Here is a 21,536-nt window from a genome sequence, read left to right as displayed (position 1 = left end):
AACAGCTAATTCTAGGGCTTGCATCAAGATAATACTTGGCAGTGCTAGAAAGTAAAAATATGGTCTTAAAAAAAAAAAAAAAAGGAAGGCACATCAAAAGAATTTAGGAGTCAACCTCAAAGAGTTCTCAACAGCCCAAGTTGAAACAATTTACACAATAAATAACAGTATTAGATTTTAACCTAAGTATAAAATAAATAGCCACGATCACATTACTAATATAACCAAAGGATCAAATAAATAGGAAAGTGGAACAAACTTTAAGAAAAATTCTAAGTAATGTATATAGATACTACCCTCCTCCACTTTACTGTGGGCTAGACTTAGTAATTTACTTCCAAAGGCAAAAAGTATAGGAAGGAGGAAAATACTTTACAGTGGAAATTCCCAGCAGACACCAACTTAGCCAATGAAGGACTATTACCAGTAATGCCTACAGATATCATGTACCCTACGATGTGAAACGGTGGAGAAGGGCACAGCACCTCAGTGTATCCTTCCTGATAAAGCATAACCTCAAATCTAATCACAAGAAAACATGAGACAAACCCATTTATTAAGGAACATTTTACATAATAACCAGCACTCTTCATAGTGTTGAGGTCATGAAAGACTGAGAAACTGTCACAGATTGGAAGAGACAAAGGAGGCATCAGTGACGAAAGAAATGCAACGCAGTGTCCTGGATCGGATTCTGGAACAGCAGAAGGACATTAGCGGAAGACAGATAAATACCAAATTAAGTCCATAGTATAGTAAATAGTATTGTCTGAGTTTTTTGAGTTTGCCTGACAGATATGCTATAGTTTATACAGTGGTGACATTAGGGGAAACTTGGGGAAGGGTATAGAAAACATCTCTGGACTATCCTTGCAACCTTCTTATAAATCTGAAATGTCTTCTAAACCTGAAATTAAAAGATCATTAAAGAAAAGTAAAGAAAAGCCACAGCACTGAAAGCACGGCTATATTTAATATTAAGAAAGGGACTTAGAGATTATACACACATTTTCGCAGTAATTTGATCAACACCACAGTTTATTTGTAAACATATTATATGTGTCAATAATCAAATTGACAACACTTTATACATTTTGTTGCAGAATATTAACATCATACCAGAAAACCAGCCACTGTACTCAGTTACAGAGTTGTGGTACTTTAAAATCTTTAAATACAAACTGTATTTGAAACACTGAACATAAAAGAGAAACATGAATGGCAGAGAAGAATGACAACATCAAGTAAAAGAAACTGATATTCCCCCCAAAAACGAATACAAAATCATCTGATCACAGATTTAAAATGAAATAAAGGAATCGAGAAAATCAGGTATGGTTTTAAAGGACACAAAGTCCCATTTCTGTAGACCCACCTGAAAGGTGAAACTGTACCACACCAAATTCTGTGTCCTTTGGGATATTTTTCTCTTGGTTTCTAGAAAATGTTTTCCGACGGTTTAAGCACATTAAGGGGAGAAAAGAAAGGGGAGGTAGCACAAAGCCAAATGAAATTACTTTAAAATTCTTTCATAAGTCTTCTTTGGCAAATGAAGTCTACACTTAAAATTTAACGTTTTGTTGAATTGGATCAACACCTGTAGGATTAGGAGCTGCATCTTTCCATGAGTTAACACACAGATGAAACAAAGCCAAATTCATAAAGCAAAGCACAAAAGCAGCTTTCACATTTTACTAACAGCTCTAAAAAGCAGATTCTCCCTCCTTAAAAGTATGAGAGGTTTTTCAACGGAGATTCAGAACCTTTCCTCATTCATGGGAGTTGCCCACCTGTTTTGCCAGTACTTTCCCTAAAATTCATGATCACTATTGGGTTCCAATTCTTCCTCCATTATCTCTCAAAGGAAATATAGCAGCAAATCACTCCCATATTTTAAGTTTTCAACTTTCCACCCACTGGGTTCCCCACCAACAACTACAGATTATTCGATTCTTTATTAGTGTACATGTCATTACTGTAGGCTTAGAGTGTTAACACAGGAATAAATAAAATAACTACAGTTAATATAAACAAAGCAGATGAAAATGAGATTAAAGAGCCCTGATCAAGTGAAATACTTACAACTCTCTGTTGAAAAACTATAAAAGTTACATACATACCTAATAGCACTAGGAATGTACAATATCAATTATTGGAAAAATAAATGAGTGATTCACAGTCATAAGAAATTATTTTAATATTAGTATGTATTTTTCCTTTTATAGACAAACATTGATAACATACACTTGATTTCTACCTCATATAAGACAAAGTAGAAAACGAAACATTACTGCACTTACCCCAAAACACAGCACTGACTGTGTGTCACAGGTGACCTGCTCTGAGATATTCAATTCTATAGGTAGGCCATGGTATTGAATGCATGGTTATGTTAACAATTTTAAGAAAGGCATATATTTCCAGAAGTATGTTAAGTACACAAATACCAGTTCTATAAATAACAAAAATTATCAGCAAAAATGTTTAGGTTCTAACATTCCCGAATTTTCTAACACTTTTAGTATTTTAGATATATATGTTGTCTGACCAGTTAGTTTGGTTACAGTTTTAAACGAGCAAACCATTATCCTATGAGAAGAGCTACACTAAACTATAACACTGCACAAACTTCCCAAGGAAAGTAACTTAGAAAATCTAGAAACTGATTCCAATTATTCTTATTACCATTTGATATCTAAAAGAACCAATGACCAAAGAAACATTGTGAAAAGACTCAATTTTTCTCAGTTCCTCCAAAACTAGTCACATAAATTTAAGATCCAGATTGCCTAAGAAAGTCTTCAAAGCAAGTTTATCACCAAAGTGTTTTTGATCAGAAGACATAGCCTTAATGCCTCTAATATGTAATTCTAACCTAAAATCACAATCCTTGGTTTCAAAACATCAAATTCGATTTCGTAACAATTCATTGGTAAAGCTACTAAACAAGAATCAGTCTGGGTGAAAACGTGCAGCAGCCACAGTTACAAGAGTGGAAAATAAATTCTATTCTTCCATAAAGACTCTATGAAAATATAAAGCCCAGAGTGACAACGGAAGTCCACATATAAACATTGGTTTAAAAATAGAATGTTTTTCAAAGCTTCTCATGAGATGTCAATGTATAGTGATAGTCTGAGTTAAGACCTTATAAATCAAGGTTAAGTTATACATAACTATGCTGATTTACATACCTTCGACAACGTTCAACTCATATACATAATTTACAGACATCCACAGAAATTCTTAATGCCCCATCGTATCATCTCTCAAAACTGGATGTTTATTGTTTTATAGTTTTGCTACTTTAAAGTACCAAGAAGCCTTTTTAGGGGAAGAGTTCCGCCTCTTCCCGTGATCCCCTAAAGAGTAGGTAACAAAATATAAAATTAAACAAGATTTATGTTTGATAAACTAACATATAAAATTACCACTACAATATTCATAGTGACTGCTTATAAACGGTAACAGTCATTGTAGAGCCTATAAAGTATATATCCTCAGTTTTATAAAAGAAATGCAGATTGTCTCAAGGTAAAAAATACAGTGCAGGCTGCTAAAAAGCTCTCTGTGGCGTGAGGAGGTGCCATAATGAGGGAAACTTGAGAAAACGCGAACCCGTTCCCCAACCGTTGAACATCAGTGAAGCGTGAACTGCGCTGCCGCAACACGATGCTTTTTAGTGGCTGGCACTATAAAGCTAACGTTAAGAAAGAAAAAAAGGCAGAAGTGTGAGCAACGAAGGGTGGAACCAAATTATTGCAAATGGAGATTAGCAATAAGAAGCGAGGAAGGTGACCGTCCGCTCCACTCTGACAAGACGCCATCTTTAAATATTAAGTTCTTTGCCGGAAGCGGAACGCCCGACTCGGCGCAGGACTGCGAGAGCACGCTGGGGAAGCCGGCCTCGGTGGGAACGTCCAGGGTCGAAGCACCTTCCTGAGAGAAAAAGAGAGGAGAAAAACCCTATAACCAACACTTTACCAAACTACTTCATACAGCCCATAATAAATACAGACTTGGCTGACCCAAGAAATGTTTACGGAACGCAAAACACTGTGGGAGACGCAGATCTCTACCTCACAGACCCTGAGGTAACCAGCGACAGGTATCACCGCAATGCGACAATGGCTAGTACAAGTCAGACTGTGGTAAGTGCTTGGAAATAAATAGAAATAATGGGCTCTGAGACTGTAAGAGAAGACAAAGGTTCAATCTTAGACGATCTCTAAAAACCCCTCACATAGCATTAAGCACCAGAACATTCCATGCCCTCCCAGGGCTCTCAGATTCACATATTTAGCGCAGACCTTTCCCCAGGACTCCAGGCTCACACTCTCACATAGGCTCTTGGGTGTTTCGTCATCCGTTCCACACCTACCAGGTCCATAACCTTCACCCCCACAAGCTCTTCCCCTGCCCTCCCTACTCCATCCATCAAGCTAGTCCAGAAACTGGAGAATCATGCCTGCTTCCTCCCTTCCTTTCACCGTCAAATCTTTTCCTCACACTGAATTAACTGCCAGGTTCCAGCAATCTGCCTCCAACATGTATCCCAAATTACTTGATTCATTCACCACAGCCCAGCACCACAGTCTAGGCCAGTGGTCTCCAAAATGGGCTATGGGACTACAAAAATTTTAGAAATCCTGTATCAACTACTGTATCCTTACAGAATTTCTATTTTTGTGTTATGTTTTATTATATACATAATTTACTGATATAACAGTACACATGGGTAATAAACTTTTATTATGGATACATGCAGAATTTGGGGGTATTTTTAATTCAAGAGGATGCTCAGCTACCAAAAACTCTTACATGGTCTCTGAACGAGCTTGTCCCTTTCTAATCTGCTCTCCAAATAGTAACTAATCTTTTAAAAAAGTTGATCAGAAATAATGTCATTTTGTTTAAGAGTCTTTAATAATTTCTCTTTGCACTGGAGCATGAAATACAAATCGTTTACTATCCTCTAGAAGGCCCTGCCTCTCCTCCTCTTCCACCTCACCTCTTGCCAACGCCCCACCTCCCCAACCGCTTTCATGAGGCTTCGGCCACACCAGCCTTCTTTCATTCCCTTGGACACAGAGCGTTTTCCTCACGCAGGACCTTTGCTCCTACTAAGCTCTGCACAGCATACTCTTTTCCATCCCTTAGGAAGTTTCAACTTCTGTATCATCTCTGTCCATTTAAATTAGGTGCCCCTTTGGCTTCCATCAGATCCCAAGCAGTCTGGCTCCTTCAAAGTGCTTACTAAAATCGTAATTACTTACATATTTCAATGTTCAGTCCACTATCTTCTGTCTCTCAAACATCATCATAAATTCTACTAGTGTCCTGGACAGCATTGCTTCCCCAGCACTTAGTAAAGGGCCTGGCAGCCTCAAGTAGTTATTGAAAAAAATAAATGAAACAGAACTCCAAAATACTGATTTTATAACATTGGATCAGATATTCTGAACAGAAATATTTCTGTCCAAAAGTTTATCCACAAATCAAATCTACGAATACCCTTTCTTTCCCTGGGGGAGGGGAAGACAAAAGGTCTACAGCACTGGCCTGAACTACAAACAGCTGCCTCTCAGCAACCGAAAACTACTGCACTTAACAGAGGTAGATCACATCCAGCAACCAGCACCTGTGTGGAGATGCGTAACACATTTCTGTTGAACAATGCCCTGGCACAGAACAGAGTCCCAGCTTTAGACCTTCTCCACCCGGCCAGTAAATCATATGCAAGAAAATAAACTTCCTAAATCTCAGCATCTTTACTGATCAATGAAAATTAATGCTTATTTCATTACTGTGGAGACCCAAGATAAACATGGAAGTGTTCTGCATCCTCTAAAGCTCTATGCAAATACCATATTTTTAAAATTTTGTTACCTGGAATGAGTGAACAAAGTTAAGGACCTGTAGAGAGAGTTTTCTACTGGAATGTAAGAGGTTCTGAAGGCTGAAAAACAGGGGCAAAAGTTTAAAACAAATATAATGAGAAGAACGATTATCTCGCAAGAGTTTAATTTCAGCAACATAAATGCATTTATATATGTAAATATATTCTGATTAATCACATATTTTTTTTTAAATTTCAACAGTTCTTATCAATGAAATTGTCCTGGGGGCAATGCAAATTGCCATGGTTCTCATCAATCTAGTAATATTAAAACTGGGAGTTAATAATGCCTAAAAAGACCATTTTGAAATAAAAAATCATGTATAAAACCAAAACTGAGAAGTTAACCATTAGCAAAAGCCTAAACTATTAGCAGCAAATATAAATGTTAAATGAAAGAGAACTTTTCAAGTAGGAATGACAAGTATGATACCAACTTCAAATACCCAAATTAATTTTAAAATACATCCTGATAAAAGGTCTGACAGATTAACTATATATCAACCCACCAAAATCAAGTATTTTTCAAATATGGAAACTGGTAACAATTATGGTGGCAATCTTTAAAGCTGTATCGTATTTCTACTTTTTTATACATGTAGATGACTTTTGGAAAATTACTGAAATTTGTGTTGACGGAGTACTTTTAATCTTCTGATAAAGTACTATTAAGTCAACTGAATGAATTATTATCCAACTTTGAGACCTGTGGACATCCACTCTCCCAGAGACCCTTGCCACGACAGTTAGATTCAAGGACATTCCTCTCTGCTCAACAGTCGTAAAACTTTTCCAACAGTGACTCTTAGCAACGGCTCCTAATGGATCAGAGTCAGCATGCAAGACAAAACCTCCATGTCCTCTCTGATAAGTAATATACCTGCTCACTTTAGAAAATACGAAACTGAAGAAAATTGAGAAATTCAGCTATGATTCCAACAAAAGAATCACATGTCATTTACATGACATAACTTGAGTGCGTTTGCTCAGAGGGACAGAAGTACACAAGGGAAACATTCTACAGAGACATACATATTACAAACACTAGGCACGATCTCACGTAAGCATGCTAATTTGGTTAGCACTCTAACCAAATCCTGGTAACTAAGTTAACATAATTAAAATTAATCAAAATATGTGCCCCCAATATTTGCATGTGTCAAAATTTTGAGATGCTAAAGTTTAATTTTGAAAAATATAGTAAAACCCTTAAACTAGCAATCCTGATTCAATCAACGAAGAGACACAAGGCCATTACTATGCTCATGTGTGAAATAAAGGAAAATAAGATGTGGAAACTGACAGCCTAAGCCTCATAGATGAAAAGATGACAGTGAACATAAACCCTTACCTCTCTTTTCTGCAAAGGCCATGTGTAGCAATTTTTCTACAAACTTTCCGGTTTAATTCTGAACTAAACAATGGAATTCCAAAGCACAGCTCGAGAGGAACCCAATCTGCTTCTGTTGTGGCAACTACAAGGCAATTTATAGTTATTAATCACATACGTATTTACAAATTTTTAATTGACCAGGGTTTCTTAATGGACATCCAGAAATTTTCAGATTCCTCCTACCCCTGGGGTCCACTAATGGGCTTCACAGGGGAGAGGACTTAGGGCAGGTCAGTGAATCTCTGCATCAAGAAAGAATCTTTACTGAGTAAGTACATGCTTCTGGGGGGAAGGCAGAGTTTTCACCAGATGCTCAAAATGGCCTTTTACCAAAAAAATAAAAAATAAATTAAAAAAAGAGAGAGAGACACTGTAAGACATCAACAAGATGAAAGAATTTAACACAGGAAAGATGAAACTAAAGTCATTGTTCTCAGGTTCTATTTTTGTAACATTTCATTTTCATTGTTATTCTAAATACATAAACATGTTTCCTAATGAATACTTACTAAAATAAAAGGCCCGCTATGGAAAATCAGAGCAGACAAATGACATCCAAATGATTTAACAGAAGGGTTAACTCTCCAAAACTAGTCTTAAACTGTAAATAATTCTTTTTTTTTTTTTTTTTTTTTAAGATTTTATTTATTTGACAGAGAGAGAGAGATCACAAGTAGGCAGAGAGGCAGGCGGGGAGTGAGGGGAAGCAGACTCCCTTCTGAGCAGAGAGCCTGATGCAGGGCTCAATCCCAAAACCCTGAGACCATGACCTGAGCCGAAGGCACAGGCCTAACCCACTGAGCCACCCAGGTGCCCCTAAAACTGCAAATAATTCTTAAAGCCATACCAGAATTTTGTTTTGCTGCCGAGTCTATAGCTGCTTCCTCAATGACCATTTCAAATGACTCTGTACTCCCATTTACGTCCGAGCCAGAAGCCAAATCAGGTTCTCCTTGCAATGAAAAGACATACACAACATTAGGATTCTCGTAGTTGGCACAAGTCGTCCATCAGCCCTAAAGGGAGAGAAGACTTCCAACAACAGGAATGACAATGGAGAACAACGAAGGGTCTTCAGCCTATAGCAGCTGTTCCCAACTAGGGGGCAATCCTGCCCTCCAAAAGACCTCTGACAATGTCTGGAGACCGATGCAGCTGTCATGCATGGGGACAGGGACACTACCGATATCCAGGGAGCTAAACATGCTTCAACGCACGGGACAGGCCCCACAACACGGAACTGTCCAGCTCAGAATGTACATGGCGCCGAAGTGGTGAAACCCGGGCCCCAGGAAACAAGGACTCTAAAGTCAGAACACAAGTTCAGACTTTCACTTAGATCATTACCAAAGTCGCTTCTATCCCCATGGAAACATGCAGTCAGATTATGTCACTCCTCTTCAAAATTCGGAGTCCTCCTATCTTTTAGCACACGAGATCCTCCAAGATCTCCTGACCTTACCTACTTCCCTACTCTCATTTTCTACTACTTTCCAACAAATTCTTTCTTTTGGCCCAGATGAGCTATTCTTCTGCCTGGTTCCCTCTACCTGAAAGGCTGCTACTGTCCAAATAAACAAACATCTTTTATGTACTCAAAGCCTCACTTTTCAAAACTGAGTTCAAACTTTACCTTCTCTAAAAAGCCTCCTCTGATAGCTCAGGTGGGCCGAGATGCACCTTCTCTGTCCTACGGCAGCCCATTAAGCCATTGCCAAGCTCTATCGCAGCCTCTTAACACTACACAGCAGGCTGGTTCCACTGGCTTGTCTCCCTTCCTTAGGTCTTAGTAATTTCAATCCTTTTAGCACCTAAGCGGGTACTCCATAAATGTTTGAGCGATGAAAGAAATAAAATATGACTGTAGCAGACATGCTTTGAAATGACCGCCTTACCCATACCCCTGTTTGGAAAATGCCCTGTGATATGTGGCAGCCAACTGTTAAGATTTACTCAGATTCTCCAGCCAAAGGTAAAGGACCAAGGCTGGATATGTAACTCAAAGGGAGCCAAGCCAATCCACTGGACGTCGAGCAATGGCCATATTTACTGAGGATTCCACGCTAAGAGGCTTAGGGAACCAACATCTATCCACAGCAGATGTTTGAACTGAAAGGTTTTCTAGAGTCATGGACCAGAGCTGGTACCAAAGCCACATACAAGCCAAAATTCTTCCAGAGCAGAAACAACCAGTAAGCAGAAGGTGATGGGAAAATACATTTTTTAATTAAAAGGAAAAAGGAAAACCAGCTGTTGTCAGCATGAAGGCTGGCGTGGAGACAGAGGAAGGAGAACAAGGCCAGGAAGGCTAACGAGCAGGACAAGGCTGCGACAGCTCATGGTCAGACGACTGAGGCGCAGACCAGCGTGACCATCACGGCGAATGTAAAACGGAGAAGGGAAGACAGGATATGAGAGACATTTTAAAAGACCAATTCACAGAATGTGGAAACTAAATGGCCATCCTGGCAAAAGAGGGAAGAGACAAAGATTAAGATTACAGGCCTGGGTTACTGAGACAGTCATGCCTTTGACAGAAAGAGAAAGCTTCAACGGGATAAACTGTTCATTCTACTTTAGAAACAGTTTTACACAGAGACTGAAGTCTTGAAGCCATCACCCCACAAAAGGACTTAAATTAAAACCTACAGAGATGACAGGGCTAATACCCCACACCCATTCTGTACCCCAACCCCAGGCTAGCACCCCTTTAGCTGGGCGTGTAGTGTTTTCTCCATCCCAACATCTGGTTTGTCCAAATAACACCACAGAATACTCCATCATCTTAATGAAAAAACACCAAGCATAAAATAATTCAACGTCCCCACAGAAGTCTGCCTGCTTCTTAAGACTATGATCAACTCCACATAGTGATCTTAATTCAAAGAACCCAACTGTTGGCTGACCTCGTTCATCAGAAGCATCACTGAGTTTTCGGTGTGCAAGCTGGCTAGAAGCATTCAACATGGTGACATAGCCACAAAAATGCTGCAAGTCCACTTTGGTCCTTAATAGTTGCAAGGCTTTATGAACACCCATATTGACACGAGTAAATTCTGAGGACAAAGATTGACAGCACATTTTAAGTAAACAGTTTTATAACAAGACATCAAAAATGTAACTATACTTCTATTAATCAATTTTTTTTTTTAAGATTTTATTTATTTATTTGACAGACAAAGATCACAAGTAGGCAGAGGGGCAGGCAGAGAGAGAGGAAGGGAAACAGGCTCCCTGCTGAGCAGAGAGCCCGATGTGGGGCTCCATCCCAGGACCCTGAGATCATGACCTGAGCCGAAGGCAAAGGCTTTAACCCACTGAGCCACCCAGGCGCCCCCTATTAATCAATTCTTAGAACTTTAATCTATCAACGCTGATTCTAACAAAGAACTACCCATGAACATGAAAGGCCGGCGTACACACATTATTTACAGCCTCCAGGAGGCATTTATTGTATCAAAACAAATTACCTAAGTAAGCAAACAGGACCAGTCAGGGGCAAATTCTCGAGGCTTCTCTTTGTGGTTCTATTCTGCCTCAAATGCTTACTTGTTGGGCTTCTGCCAAGAAATGTATTAAATACACACCATGTTTTTGAAAAATTTTTAAAAGTAAAATTATTCCTACTGAAATTAAAGCTAAATTGCACTTGAAACTATATCCTTAATAAATTATTCAAATATTAGTGCAATTCCTCATAACTCGGTGAACTTATAAACAGAAAGATGCTCCATACTCAAATACGAGGATTCCTTTCTTTTATCTTTCACACAACCCTCTCTCAAGGCAAAAGAGCTATTAATCAGTCTTTAAGATTTTACACATTTGAAGATCCTGTTGTCACGGGCCTGTATCTTGAGGTGAACAAATATTTTTCCCACAGAATTTATGAAGTGTCAAAGGATTAAGTAGCAGAATTTAATTGCAGAGAAGTACTTATTTCTGAGAAAGGGGCTGGTTTTTGGAAGAGAAAACTCTTCTCCAAATTTCACACATGTTTATTCACAACAGGCAAAAGAGAAATTAACTTCAAACGCAAGGCTTCTGCGGTCTGGCTATGTGAAGAGGAAAAAAATATTTTAAAAACCTTCCTTTTCCCTACTTTGGGGGAGTAAGGGAGAGCGGTGACTACTATCATTCTGGACGAATATTAAGGTCTTATAGAAACTAACCTAAGTTTACTTGAACCACTCACTGCTCTCTAAAAATTCAAGCATCATGGCTCTAAGAACCAGAAATATATAGAAAAAACATATGAAACCAGAAACATAACCAGAACTTAAGGTTACAGAACAGCAGTTTTACATGGAATGGAAAACGTAAGTGCTGTATGAATATATGGCAGTTTAAATCAGATAATGTTTCTCTTTTGAATATATATACCTTTTTAATATTCAAAAAAGAGAGAGGTTATCTCCTTAATAAACAGAAGAAAGAATAAATTTAACAGAAATTCTGTGAGCATCTTTCATCAAATGCACTTGTAGCTTACATCCAATTCTAGAAAGAGCTAACTTTAAACAGGGCTTTCACCTCTTGATTCTAACTAGCTTAATTTAGCTCAACCTCTAACTCACATCCTCTCTAATAGCAAAAATAATATTTAATGGCAAACTCAAATTCTGAAAGAGGGAATCCCTACAAGTGCTCCGTACACTGTAAAGTCCACACATGTTGACTGACAACTGGGTCTAAATTACCTTAAAAAGCCCCTGTCAGGTGGGAGGGACAGTATGTAACATTGGGGGGAAAAAAATCAACTAAGCATGAAATATTCCCAATGAACTGTCTTCTCCCCCAGCCTCCAAATAAACAACACAAGGAAAGTGAAAGGCTAAACAGAGAGAAAACCTAGTCTTCCACAAGGCAGGGACCCACTGTTAAACTCTTCATCTCCGAGGCAGACTAGCATTCCTTCAAAGGTCCTAAGTGAGTCTTATTCTACTAGTTCTTTGTGGGAAAAGGCACATGACAGAAAACTATCTTTGCCAATATTTATTTATTTATTTATTTGTGATTTATTTATCTATGAGCACAGGAGCATGAGCGGGCCGGGGGGGGGGGGGGGTGGAGAGTCAGGGGAAGCAGAAGGAAAGAGAGAATCTCAAGCAGACTCCTCGCTGAGTGTGAAGCCCGACATGGGGCTTGATCTCCTGACCCTGAGATCATGACCTGAGCCAAAATCACGAGTCAGACGCTTAACTGACAACCCACCCAGGTGCCCCCATCTTCGCTAACAGTCTTTTAAAAGCAGCATAAGCATCTAGGACTGAAAAATTTTAAGAATTCACTTCCTGCTATGTTTTCTACCAAATTGTTGACAAAGATTAATTACAAAAAAGTTAAACAGATATAATTCAAAAGTAAGATACCTCCTTGTAGTTCTGTTTCATCAAATGGAAACGGTATGTGGGCAGTTTCTCCTATCCCATGCAAACCATGTCCCTAAAGATGAAAAAAAAACAGTTGAAAGGTATATAAGAAACCTGTATTTCCAAGAGCAAACAGATCATCAAACCATAAATAAGACTATGCCCTGTGATGGTATACCCTACATTAATATTCCATTAAAAAACTTTCAATAATTTTTTTTATTTTTCCCCACCAAGCAATGACCATCTTGAGGGCATATTATAATTTACAAAGCCATGTGTCTCCAATGGAGTGAATGGCTAATGAAAAACAAAGAGGCCGATTTAACAGGTACACGAGGTGAGACAGCAGAGACTGAAATCAAGTACACTCACACAAGGGTTAGCTGTAGTTCTGATAAAAGAATCCCACCATCAATTGCCTGGCAGATCATGAACTGGGAATGCAAAACTCAAAAACCTGCATTCAGTGACATATATTCAAGACTGTATAATTATAAAAGCCCCTCTACAGGGGTTAAATAAATTAATAGATGTATTTTCAAGGCAGCAGTGGGGGGTGGGAAAAAGCAAGCTCCCTACGAACTGAAAATGGAAAGGTCTCCACTTGCTAAGTGAAAATCGCAGGGGGATAGCACTGTGCATTGGCTCACGCATGCAAAGAAATCCTAGACAACGACAGCAAAAACTAATAAATGTATCTGATCTGGAGGAGAAATGGGGAGAAGGGAGCAGACAATATAAGAAGTACGGTAACACTTTTCTCTGTGCATCTTTTCATAGTGTTTTACTTCTGAATTATGTGAAGATTCTATTAATTCAAAAATTAAGAAAAATCTTGAGTCTAACCACCCCACTCCCATGCTACACATAATTTAGTTTTAGCTATTGCATTCAATTAATGTTCATTTGACTTCTGTTAGTTTTAAAGGGTTTTTTGCATTTAAATCCCCAAATGTTTTGATGTAAAAATAATAAACATGAAGAATCTAATGTTTACATGCATTTAGTGGTGTTATAATAGAAAATTTAAGTTGACATTGGGGATCTATACATTTTTCCCTTTCAAAAAACCTATACATTATTGAAGTGAAAGTACTATGCTATAAAAGAGAAAAATGTTTCAGAGAAAAATAGCACTCATTAAGATGGTTCATACAACAAGGCGAACACGTTTCTTCAGACAGCTCTTTGCAGCTTCATTGGTACAGTTACAATTTAAATTCTGTAATCAAGACTGTTGTAACGAAAGTGTGGTTGTGATCAAAATCTTGATTTTGTTATGAATTCCAGCAAGGTGTATTTCTTCCATACCACTTAATAAAGAAGGCATTCTTGTTGAGCAAAAACAAAACTCTGTAACCAACACTTGGAAACTCCTGTCTCCTTCTCCTACCAATGCCACCTCACACTGAACATCTCAGGAGACCTTCCTGTGTGCTACGTGTAGGATTCTACCCGTTTTGTGCAGATTATGCAACTCGGTCATAAGCTTCAACAACCTTATAAAGACAGAACCTGTAATTATCTCCAGTTTGCAGGTGAAGGAATTCAAGATTACCAAACTCACCTGAGACTCCTCATAAGTGGTAGAATCAAGATTTGCATCTAGACAGACTGACTGGAGCCCACACTTAACTCATTCCATTATGTCATTTCCCACCATGAAACCCTACCTCGTGTTCCTCCCTCCTGGCTAACACTTCATCCCTCATGGTTTCAACTACCTCCGCGTGCTGATGCAGACACTCAAGTCAGTGTCTCCTGTTTAACTCTCACTTGGATATCAAAGTATTTTTAATTACCGATTAGAGAGCGCCACCATCCACATGTCCCAAGGGCACCTTATACTCAACATGCCCCAAACGCAACACATCACCTGACCCCCAGCGACTGGCTCTTCCTCCTCTTTTCTGTCAAGCAGGGATAGGACCGCTCTTCCACTTTCACAAGCCAACATCCCAGGAATCATTCTCTTCCTCTTCTATCCTTCTCAGACATCTGATCAATTCTACTCATCTTAATTTGTAATAATTCTTGAACCCATTTTCGCTTTCAATTCTTATTACCACTTTCCTGATCTAGGCTGCCTTCACCTCTTACCGGGACTCGTACACTAAATCCTAACCGGATTTCTTGCTTTAGATCTCTTACCCTACTAGGTTGGGGGTAGCATACCTGGGTAGCATCCTCTCCAAGCTGATTTTCCCAAAACACACTGACCATAAAAATCCCCTGCTCAGTACCCTTTACAGGCTGCCATCAATCTAGAGGGTACAGTGTAAGCTCTGTAGCAAAAAGGTCAAGGTACACTACACTCCAGAGCCTGCCTGGAGTGTACATCAAAACACACAGGAAAAACTACTCTGAGCCAGGTGCTCTTCTAGGTACTAGGGAAGCAGCAGCAGGGTAAAAGAAAAAAATATCTCTGCCCAGAGATTTATTCCTGCTAAACCCTGTACCTGGCCGGGCTCTCCTTCTATATCCTTCTGTATCTCCTTCTATACTCAGCCTGAGTCTCACAGTCTCTGATGAGTGTCCCCCAAGCCCTTCTCCTTGTCTCAAGGCTGAATTGAGTACTACTCTAATGTGTGCACCATATATAATCCTATTCAGCACTCAGGAAAGAACCGAAATGGACTGCTTAGGCAGCATTTCCCACCAGACTTAAATCCCTTGAACTCAGGGACTATGTCTTACTTGTCTAACCACATTAACTGGCACAGAATAAGGCACATACGATTGTTAGTTGAATAAACTGAAGAAATCTTTATTGAGAACCTGCTGTGAAGCAGAAAGCGTGCTGCACACTTCACACACAGTCCTATTTCATTCAATAATCCTAGGGCTATAAACAGCTTATCCCCTCATTAGCTGCTACTATTACTTTTTGTTGTTATACAGTAAATATTGTCATGGCCATTCTACAGGTGGCAAACTAAGTATAAGAGAAGTATCTTTAAAACGTCACACAGTTCATGAGCACAAGAAAAGAGGCTCACCACTGTTAGGCATCAGGAAAATACCTGATGAGATAAACCACAGTGAGATACCGCTTCATACCCTAGGAGGGTTATAATAAAACAAGTCAGATAATACCGAGTGCTGGTGGGAATGTAAAATGGTGCGGCCACTCTGGAAAACAGTCTGGAAGATCCTTAAACAGCTGCACACAGAATTACCGTATGACCCAGCATTTCCATTCCTAGACACAAGAGAAATGACAACACGGCCACACAAAAACCTATAAATGACCACATGTAGCTATGATTACCATTACCGAAAGGTGGAAACCCAAATGTCCATCAGCAATAGGCGGAAAAACAAAATGCTATTCATACAAGGGACTCTTCTTTGGCCATAAAAAGGAATGTAATACTGATTCATGATGAACTGATACACGCTACGTGATGAACCTCAAAAGAATTCTGCGAAGTAAAAGAGGTCAGTGACAAAATACCATGTATTACGTGACTCCACATATGTGAAATGCCCAGAATAAGCATTCTAGAGAGATAGTAAGGTGCTATTTAGGGTTGGGGAATAAGGGAAGGAGAACTAAGCATTCAGGAGTTCTTTTCTGAGGTGATGGAAATGTTCTAAAATGAGCATGGGGAAGGCTGTGGATACATGTGCCTACCAACTAAAAACCACAGAGTTGTACAATGTCAATTGGTGGATTGTAGGCTATGTGAATTCTAGCTCAACACAACTACTGTAAATACAGCCACACGGGTAGCAAAAGACGAAGCTGGAATTCAAAGCTGGGTCTCACCCAAAGTCCATGTTGTTTCTGCGATTCCCACACTGCCGGACGAAGGCCAGCAAGAAAACCGGCGTCTGATCCCTTACATTTCAGCTTTACAAATCTCAAATTACTGACATCCAACTGCGGCTCAGCAGAAAGCTAGACAACTTATAATCTTCTAAGTCAAAATCCAAAACTGGTTGTTTCAAATAAAGCAACGGTACCTGAATCAAAACTGCCGAATGAGTCAAGGCGTCATTCAACATTGTGAGCACATTTGACGTAGGAACGACGCCAGGATCATGGCCCCAAGATGTTATGAGTAATCGATCATAACCCTATGGGGAAAAAAATGAATAAAAGATGAATAAAATGGTATTCAGAAATGGAAAAAAAAACTCAGAAGGTCACTAAAATACTGCTTACCAAATTCTACCCTCCTCACAAATATAGAGAAAAAAAAAGACACACTTCGCACAACATACCTGGAATATATCTGGCAGTTTTCGAAGCCTTGTACCTTTGGACAGTAGAAGAGATGGTGGTCCTTGCCCAGTGATGTAGTAAATGTACAGTTTAAACCAGACAGAACTGACTTCTGGGATAGCTGGTCCAATATGCTGGAATCACAAAACAGGGAAGATAAAGTTGTAATACTTAATGAAAGCAGACACATCTCAAAAGGGACCAAAAATGAAGTCTTGCAAATAGGTAATGCCTCACATTGATGTTAACTGCTATTATCCCTATGAAAATAAACTTCAAATGCTCCATTCAAACAGTTTCAATCTTACCCTAGAACTGAGAAAGCACGTCTTAACACAACTGGGAGAATGGACTCTGGAGCAGAACCAAGGTTTGAATCTTGGCTTTGTCCCCTAAGCTATATCATCTTAAGAAGCTCACTATAACTCTCTGTACCTCACTTTGCTCTTCTGTAATGTGGCGAATAAAATATCTACTTTGTAAAGACACCGTAAGATTGTTCCAAAAGGTTTAAAACAGCACCTGTCATCTAATAAGCTCTATTTCAAAGTGCCAGTTACTGTCATTAATCACATGTGATTTTTCACAAAAGGAACTAGCGAAACTTCCATCCATCTTCAGTTCATGGATTCCTACTAGGCCTAGAAGTCATGTCACAGAATGGGAGAAAGTGTGTATATAGAGTTGCAGGGGGAGCACACAAAGAATTATTTTTTTAAAAACTGGCAAATGCTAACCTATAACCACTCCTACTGGATAGAGGACAAATTTGGGGCTGCGTGAGGCATGCTCACTAAGGCAGCTAGAAGAGCATATAAATATCAAGCTTGTACCAGGATCCCTTCCTTTCTTCTACACTAGTAACCTCGCACATTTAGGGGACTAGGCAGGATGAAGCACTAAGAACAGCAACATGATCCCCGCTCTCTGAAAACGGTACAGGCCACAATGTCCTTGCTAAGCATACAAATAAACAACTGATTTATGTTTAAAAAGAGAGCAGTAATGTTCATAAGTCAATTGTGAGACATCCAGAGTTCTAGCTTTCAAGCAGTCTTTCCTTTCCGGTTTATTTAGCAATCGTAGCTCCACTTCTAAGACACTTTATTTTTCCAAATTAAATTGACTTTATCCCTGCGGGCAATCCAGGCTTCCTTCATAGAGCATCCAGAACATTCCCTTTAAAATAGCGCAGTCATCATCGTGGCGCCTGAGTGGCTCCATTGGTTGAGCGTCTGACTCTTGGTTTCGGCTCGGGTCAGGATCTCAGGATCTGAGACTGAGCCCTGTGTTGAGCTCTATATTCAGTGCAGAGTCTGCTGGAGATTCTCTCTCCCCTCCTGCCCCTCTCCCCACTCATACTCATGCTCTCTCAAATAAATAAATAAAATCTTTAAAAAACAGTAATAAGGGGTGCCTGCATGGCTCAGTGGGTTAAAGGCTCTGCCTTCGGCTCAGGTCATGATCCCAGGGTCCTGGGATTGAGGCCCACATCGGGCTCTCTGCTCAGCAGGGAGCCTGCTTCCTCCTCCTTCTCTGCCTGCTTCTCTGTCTACTTGTGATCTCTCTGTCAAATAAATAAATCTTTAAAAAAAAAAAACAGTAATAAAGTAAAACACTGCCTTCATCAAGAAAACATCAATGTGTCCCAAATCATCAGATGAAACGTGAATAAAACATACCAACTCTATGTCATAAACTGAACATATTACAACAGCATAAAATACAAAACTGCTTTCTGAGTTACTGGTGTTAGCATGTGGCATCTGCAAATTGAGAAATAACATGATCAAACCGGTAAACCTCTTCTTCAAGTCACCACAGGGAAGGGTGAAATGACAGCACTTGCCATGCTCCAAGTGGCTCTTTACCTGAGGGGTACAGCTGCTCACAGGCCGGATTTCATTGGTGAGAGGAGCCATGGACACGAGCAGTGTGTAATTTTTGTTTAGCACTCGGCTGCACGTTGCAGGGTCCAAACCAAGAAGGCTCTCACAGCGTAAGAGATCCAGAGGAAAACCTGGATGACGAGCAAGCGTACAGGGAGGATGAAAGACTGACAGGGTGGAAGAGCAATGTCTAAGACAAACACCGCTAACCGTCCTGGTGGTTCAACACCCTTCCAATAGACAGAGTATCTCTATTCATAGTGCCAAATTCCCTCAGAAACCACGAAGACCCTTTAGGAGTTAAAGCTAACACTCTTTATTCCCTGATCTAGAAAGATAACCGTCTCCTGGGGTTTTATGGGGCTACTCCCTTTTATATTAGAGATACGTGTTTGCTCTACCTCACTTCCTCTCCATCTCCAGCCGTTCCCAGGAGGTGGCATATTATGAAGACATACAGGCCACAAAAAAGCTGTGGCCTGGCGTCCCCCAATTTCCAATTTCTGCAAAGAGTTTCATGGCCAAGTTCTGAATTTGGTATAGGAATGAGAGTTCTCATTAACAATACGGGCCCAACACTGCTGGTCCATAAAGCAGGAAGTCCCTCGGCATGTAAAAGATTTTCAGTGTTCCCATACTAGAACCCTTTCAGAAAATTCCAGTCCTATTCATTCTCTTAAAAAGATAGAGAAGGCTGAAAGAAACACCAGGAGACCAAGTTAGTTCATCTCCCCCTCAAGCAAGAATGAATCAAAAAACATATGGCCTGCTGGAAGGGCCCAGAAGCATTTGGCACAACTAGTACCAGGACTTTGCTCTTGAATACCATGTTCTAATAAAAGAAAACTGGCTCCTGGGAGAAAAGGTTGATTCCAAGACTGGGACAGAAGAATAAGAGAAGACAGTTTTGCCAGAAAGTAAAGAACTGCCCCAAATGTAAGAATTGTTTTAAAAAATGGAGGCATGGCACAAGGAAACTGGAGGCAGCTTGAAAGGAATCCTACTGGCAAAACTGTAGACAACCATAGCACACAAGTAATTGAGAGAGAACAGTGACTAATTATAAGCCATTGAAAAAAACAGAAATTCATCAATCCATACTGAGAATATAAAAAAATGCTCAGTCCCAACTGTTATCGGAAGAACTGGAGTTGGAAAAAAAATGATCAATTTATAACCATCACAGACAAGAATGGTTCAGGCAGGACCAACACTGGATGCTCCATCCGGGGGAGATACTGACGAGCAGCAGGTGATGTGCGCAGTCTCAGAGTACCTGTCCACAGACTACTGAGTCGCTGCACAAGGGGAGAATACTTAACTGTGTAGTAGAATAACCAAAAACACATTAACTGGGTGATCAAAATTAGTATCACAAAGGGGGCGGACAGGAATCCCATGCCTCCGGATGTCATACCCTTAGAAGAACATGACATTACTTAGGTAATACTCTGGACTTGAGTGCATGACCTGAACCTAATCACAACAAAACATTCCACACACCCAACGTGAAGAACTTTCTAGTAAAACTAACAAAAAGAGACTATGTTCTTAAAAAAATAATAATGTCGTAAAGGACAAAAAAAGGTTACAGACTTGTTCCAGAATAAAGGAGATAAAGAAGACATGACAATTTAATGTAGTACTGGATCTTAAACTAGATCCTGCATTTGAGGGGGAAAATGTTATTAAGGACATTACTGGGTCAACTGATAAACTGGAATATGAGTTACTGTAGCAATTAACCTTCTGAAGATGATGTCAGAGACGAGCCCTATTCTTAAGAAACATCCCCTGAATAATTCTGTGGACAAAGATCATGGTACACAACTTACTCCCAAATTCTGGGTTCGAAGTAATTATACTATTCTTAAATTCTTAAAACTTTTTTGTATATTTGAGGTATTTTCAAATAAAATGTTGCTAATGGAGGAGAGCAAGTCATAGACATCAGGAAGAGCATCTGTTGCACACAGCCAGCAAACAAGGTGGCAGGGGGAGGGGGAGAAGACAGATCTGGCTGGAGCCAGATGGGAGGTTCATTTTGAAGGAAAACAAGAGCTAAGCAGGTGGCGTAGGAAAAGGAGAGAAGGGGCAAAGTTCTATGAAGACTAGAGAAAGGGCCCCTGGGCGGCTCAGATGGTTAAGTGTCTGCCTTCAGCTCAGGTCATGATTCCAGAGTCCTGGGCTCAAGCCCCGCATTGGGCTCTCTGCTCAGTGGGGAGTCTGCTTCTCCCTCTGCCCCTCCTCCCATTTGCTCTTGCTCTTTCTCTCTTTCTCAAAAAATTAAACCTTTACAAAAAGACTAAAGAAATTTATGCTTGGCTACATACAAGAAATCAAGAACAAATTTAATAAAACTGAGAAATCAGTTATGAGTGAAAAAATGTCAGATAAAAAATCTTAGTGAGGAAAGACTAAACAATGAAAGCTCTACCTGGTACCAAAAACAGTCCACTATCAAATCAACCTCACGAGTTACAATAATACTTAACTACTTTCATACAGATAAGGTTTGGGTTTTTCATTCAATTTAACTTTCTGATTCATAGACCATTCATGGTGAAAAACACAGTTTAGTCCAGACTACTAAGCAACAGATTGTTTAGGAATAAATCAACAAATAGTTTAATGTTCAAGAGAAGATAATAAACGAGATAGAGCAAAAAAATTTTTTTTGAAGAAACATGGACTTAAGTCCCATGTCTTCCACTGACTAATCCATACAGGACAAATGGGCAGAAGATTT

At 39.6% G+C, this 21,536-nt stretch overlaps 1 protein-coding gene across 1 annotated transcript in view; it reads right to left on the bottom strand.

The window, feature by feature from the left end:
* Window positions 1–954: 954 nt before the first annotated feature.
* FAM91A1 (family with sequence similarity 91 member A1) overlaps window positions 955–21,536 on the bottom strand; it is a 43,596-nt gene continuing 23,014 nt past the window's right edge. Inside the window, exons 16-24 of the mRNA XM_059395121.1 lie at window positions 18,770–18,918; window positions 16,898–17,032; window positions 16,637–16,750; window positions 12,665–12,737; window positions 10,199–10,348; window positions 8,140–8,244; window positions 7,251–7,374; window positions 5,890–5,959; window positions 955–3,939 (exon numbers count right to left, since the gene is read on the bottom strand). Of these exons, the coding sequence (XP_059251104.1) occupies window positions 3,757–3,939; window positions 5,890–5,959; window positions 7,251–7,374; window positions 8,140–8,244; window positions 10,199–10,348; window positions 12,665–12,737; window positions 16,637–16,750; window positions 16,898–17,032; window positions 18,770–18,918 (1,103 nt within the window). The 3' untranslated portion in view covers window positions 955–3,756. The remainder of the gene's footprint in view (window positions 3,940–5,889; window positions 5,960–7,250; window positions 7,375–8,139; window positions 8,245–10,198; window positions 10,349–12,664; window positions 12,738–16,636; window positions 16,751–16,897; window positions 17,033–18,769; window positions 18,919–21,536) is intronic.

Source organism: Mustela nigripes, chromosome 3 (assembly GCF_022355385.1).
Source record: "Mustela nigripes isolate SB6536 chromosome 3, MUSNIG.SB6536, whole genome shotgun sequence".
Lineage (NCBI taxonomy): Eukaryota > Metazoa > Chordata > Mammalia > Carnivora > Mustelidae > Mustela > Mustela nigripes.
The sequence above is the reverse complement of the archived record's forward strand: the minus strand, read 5'-3'. Positions and strand labels throughout refer to the sequence as shown.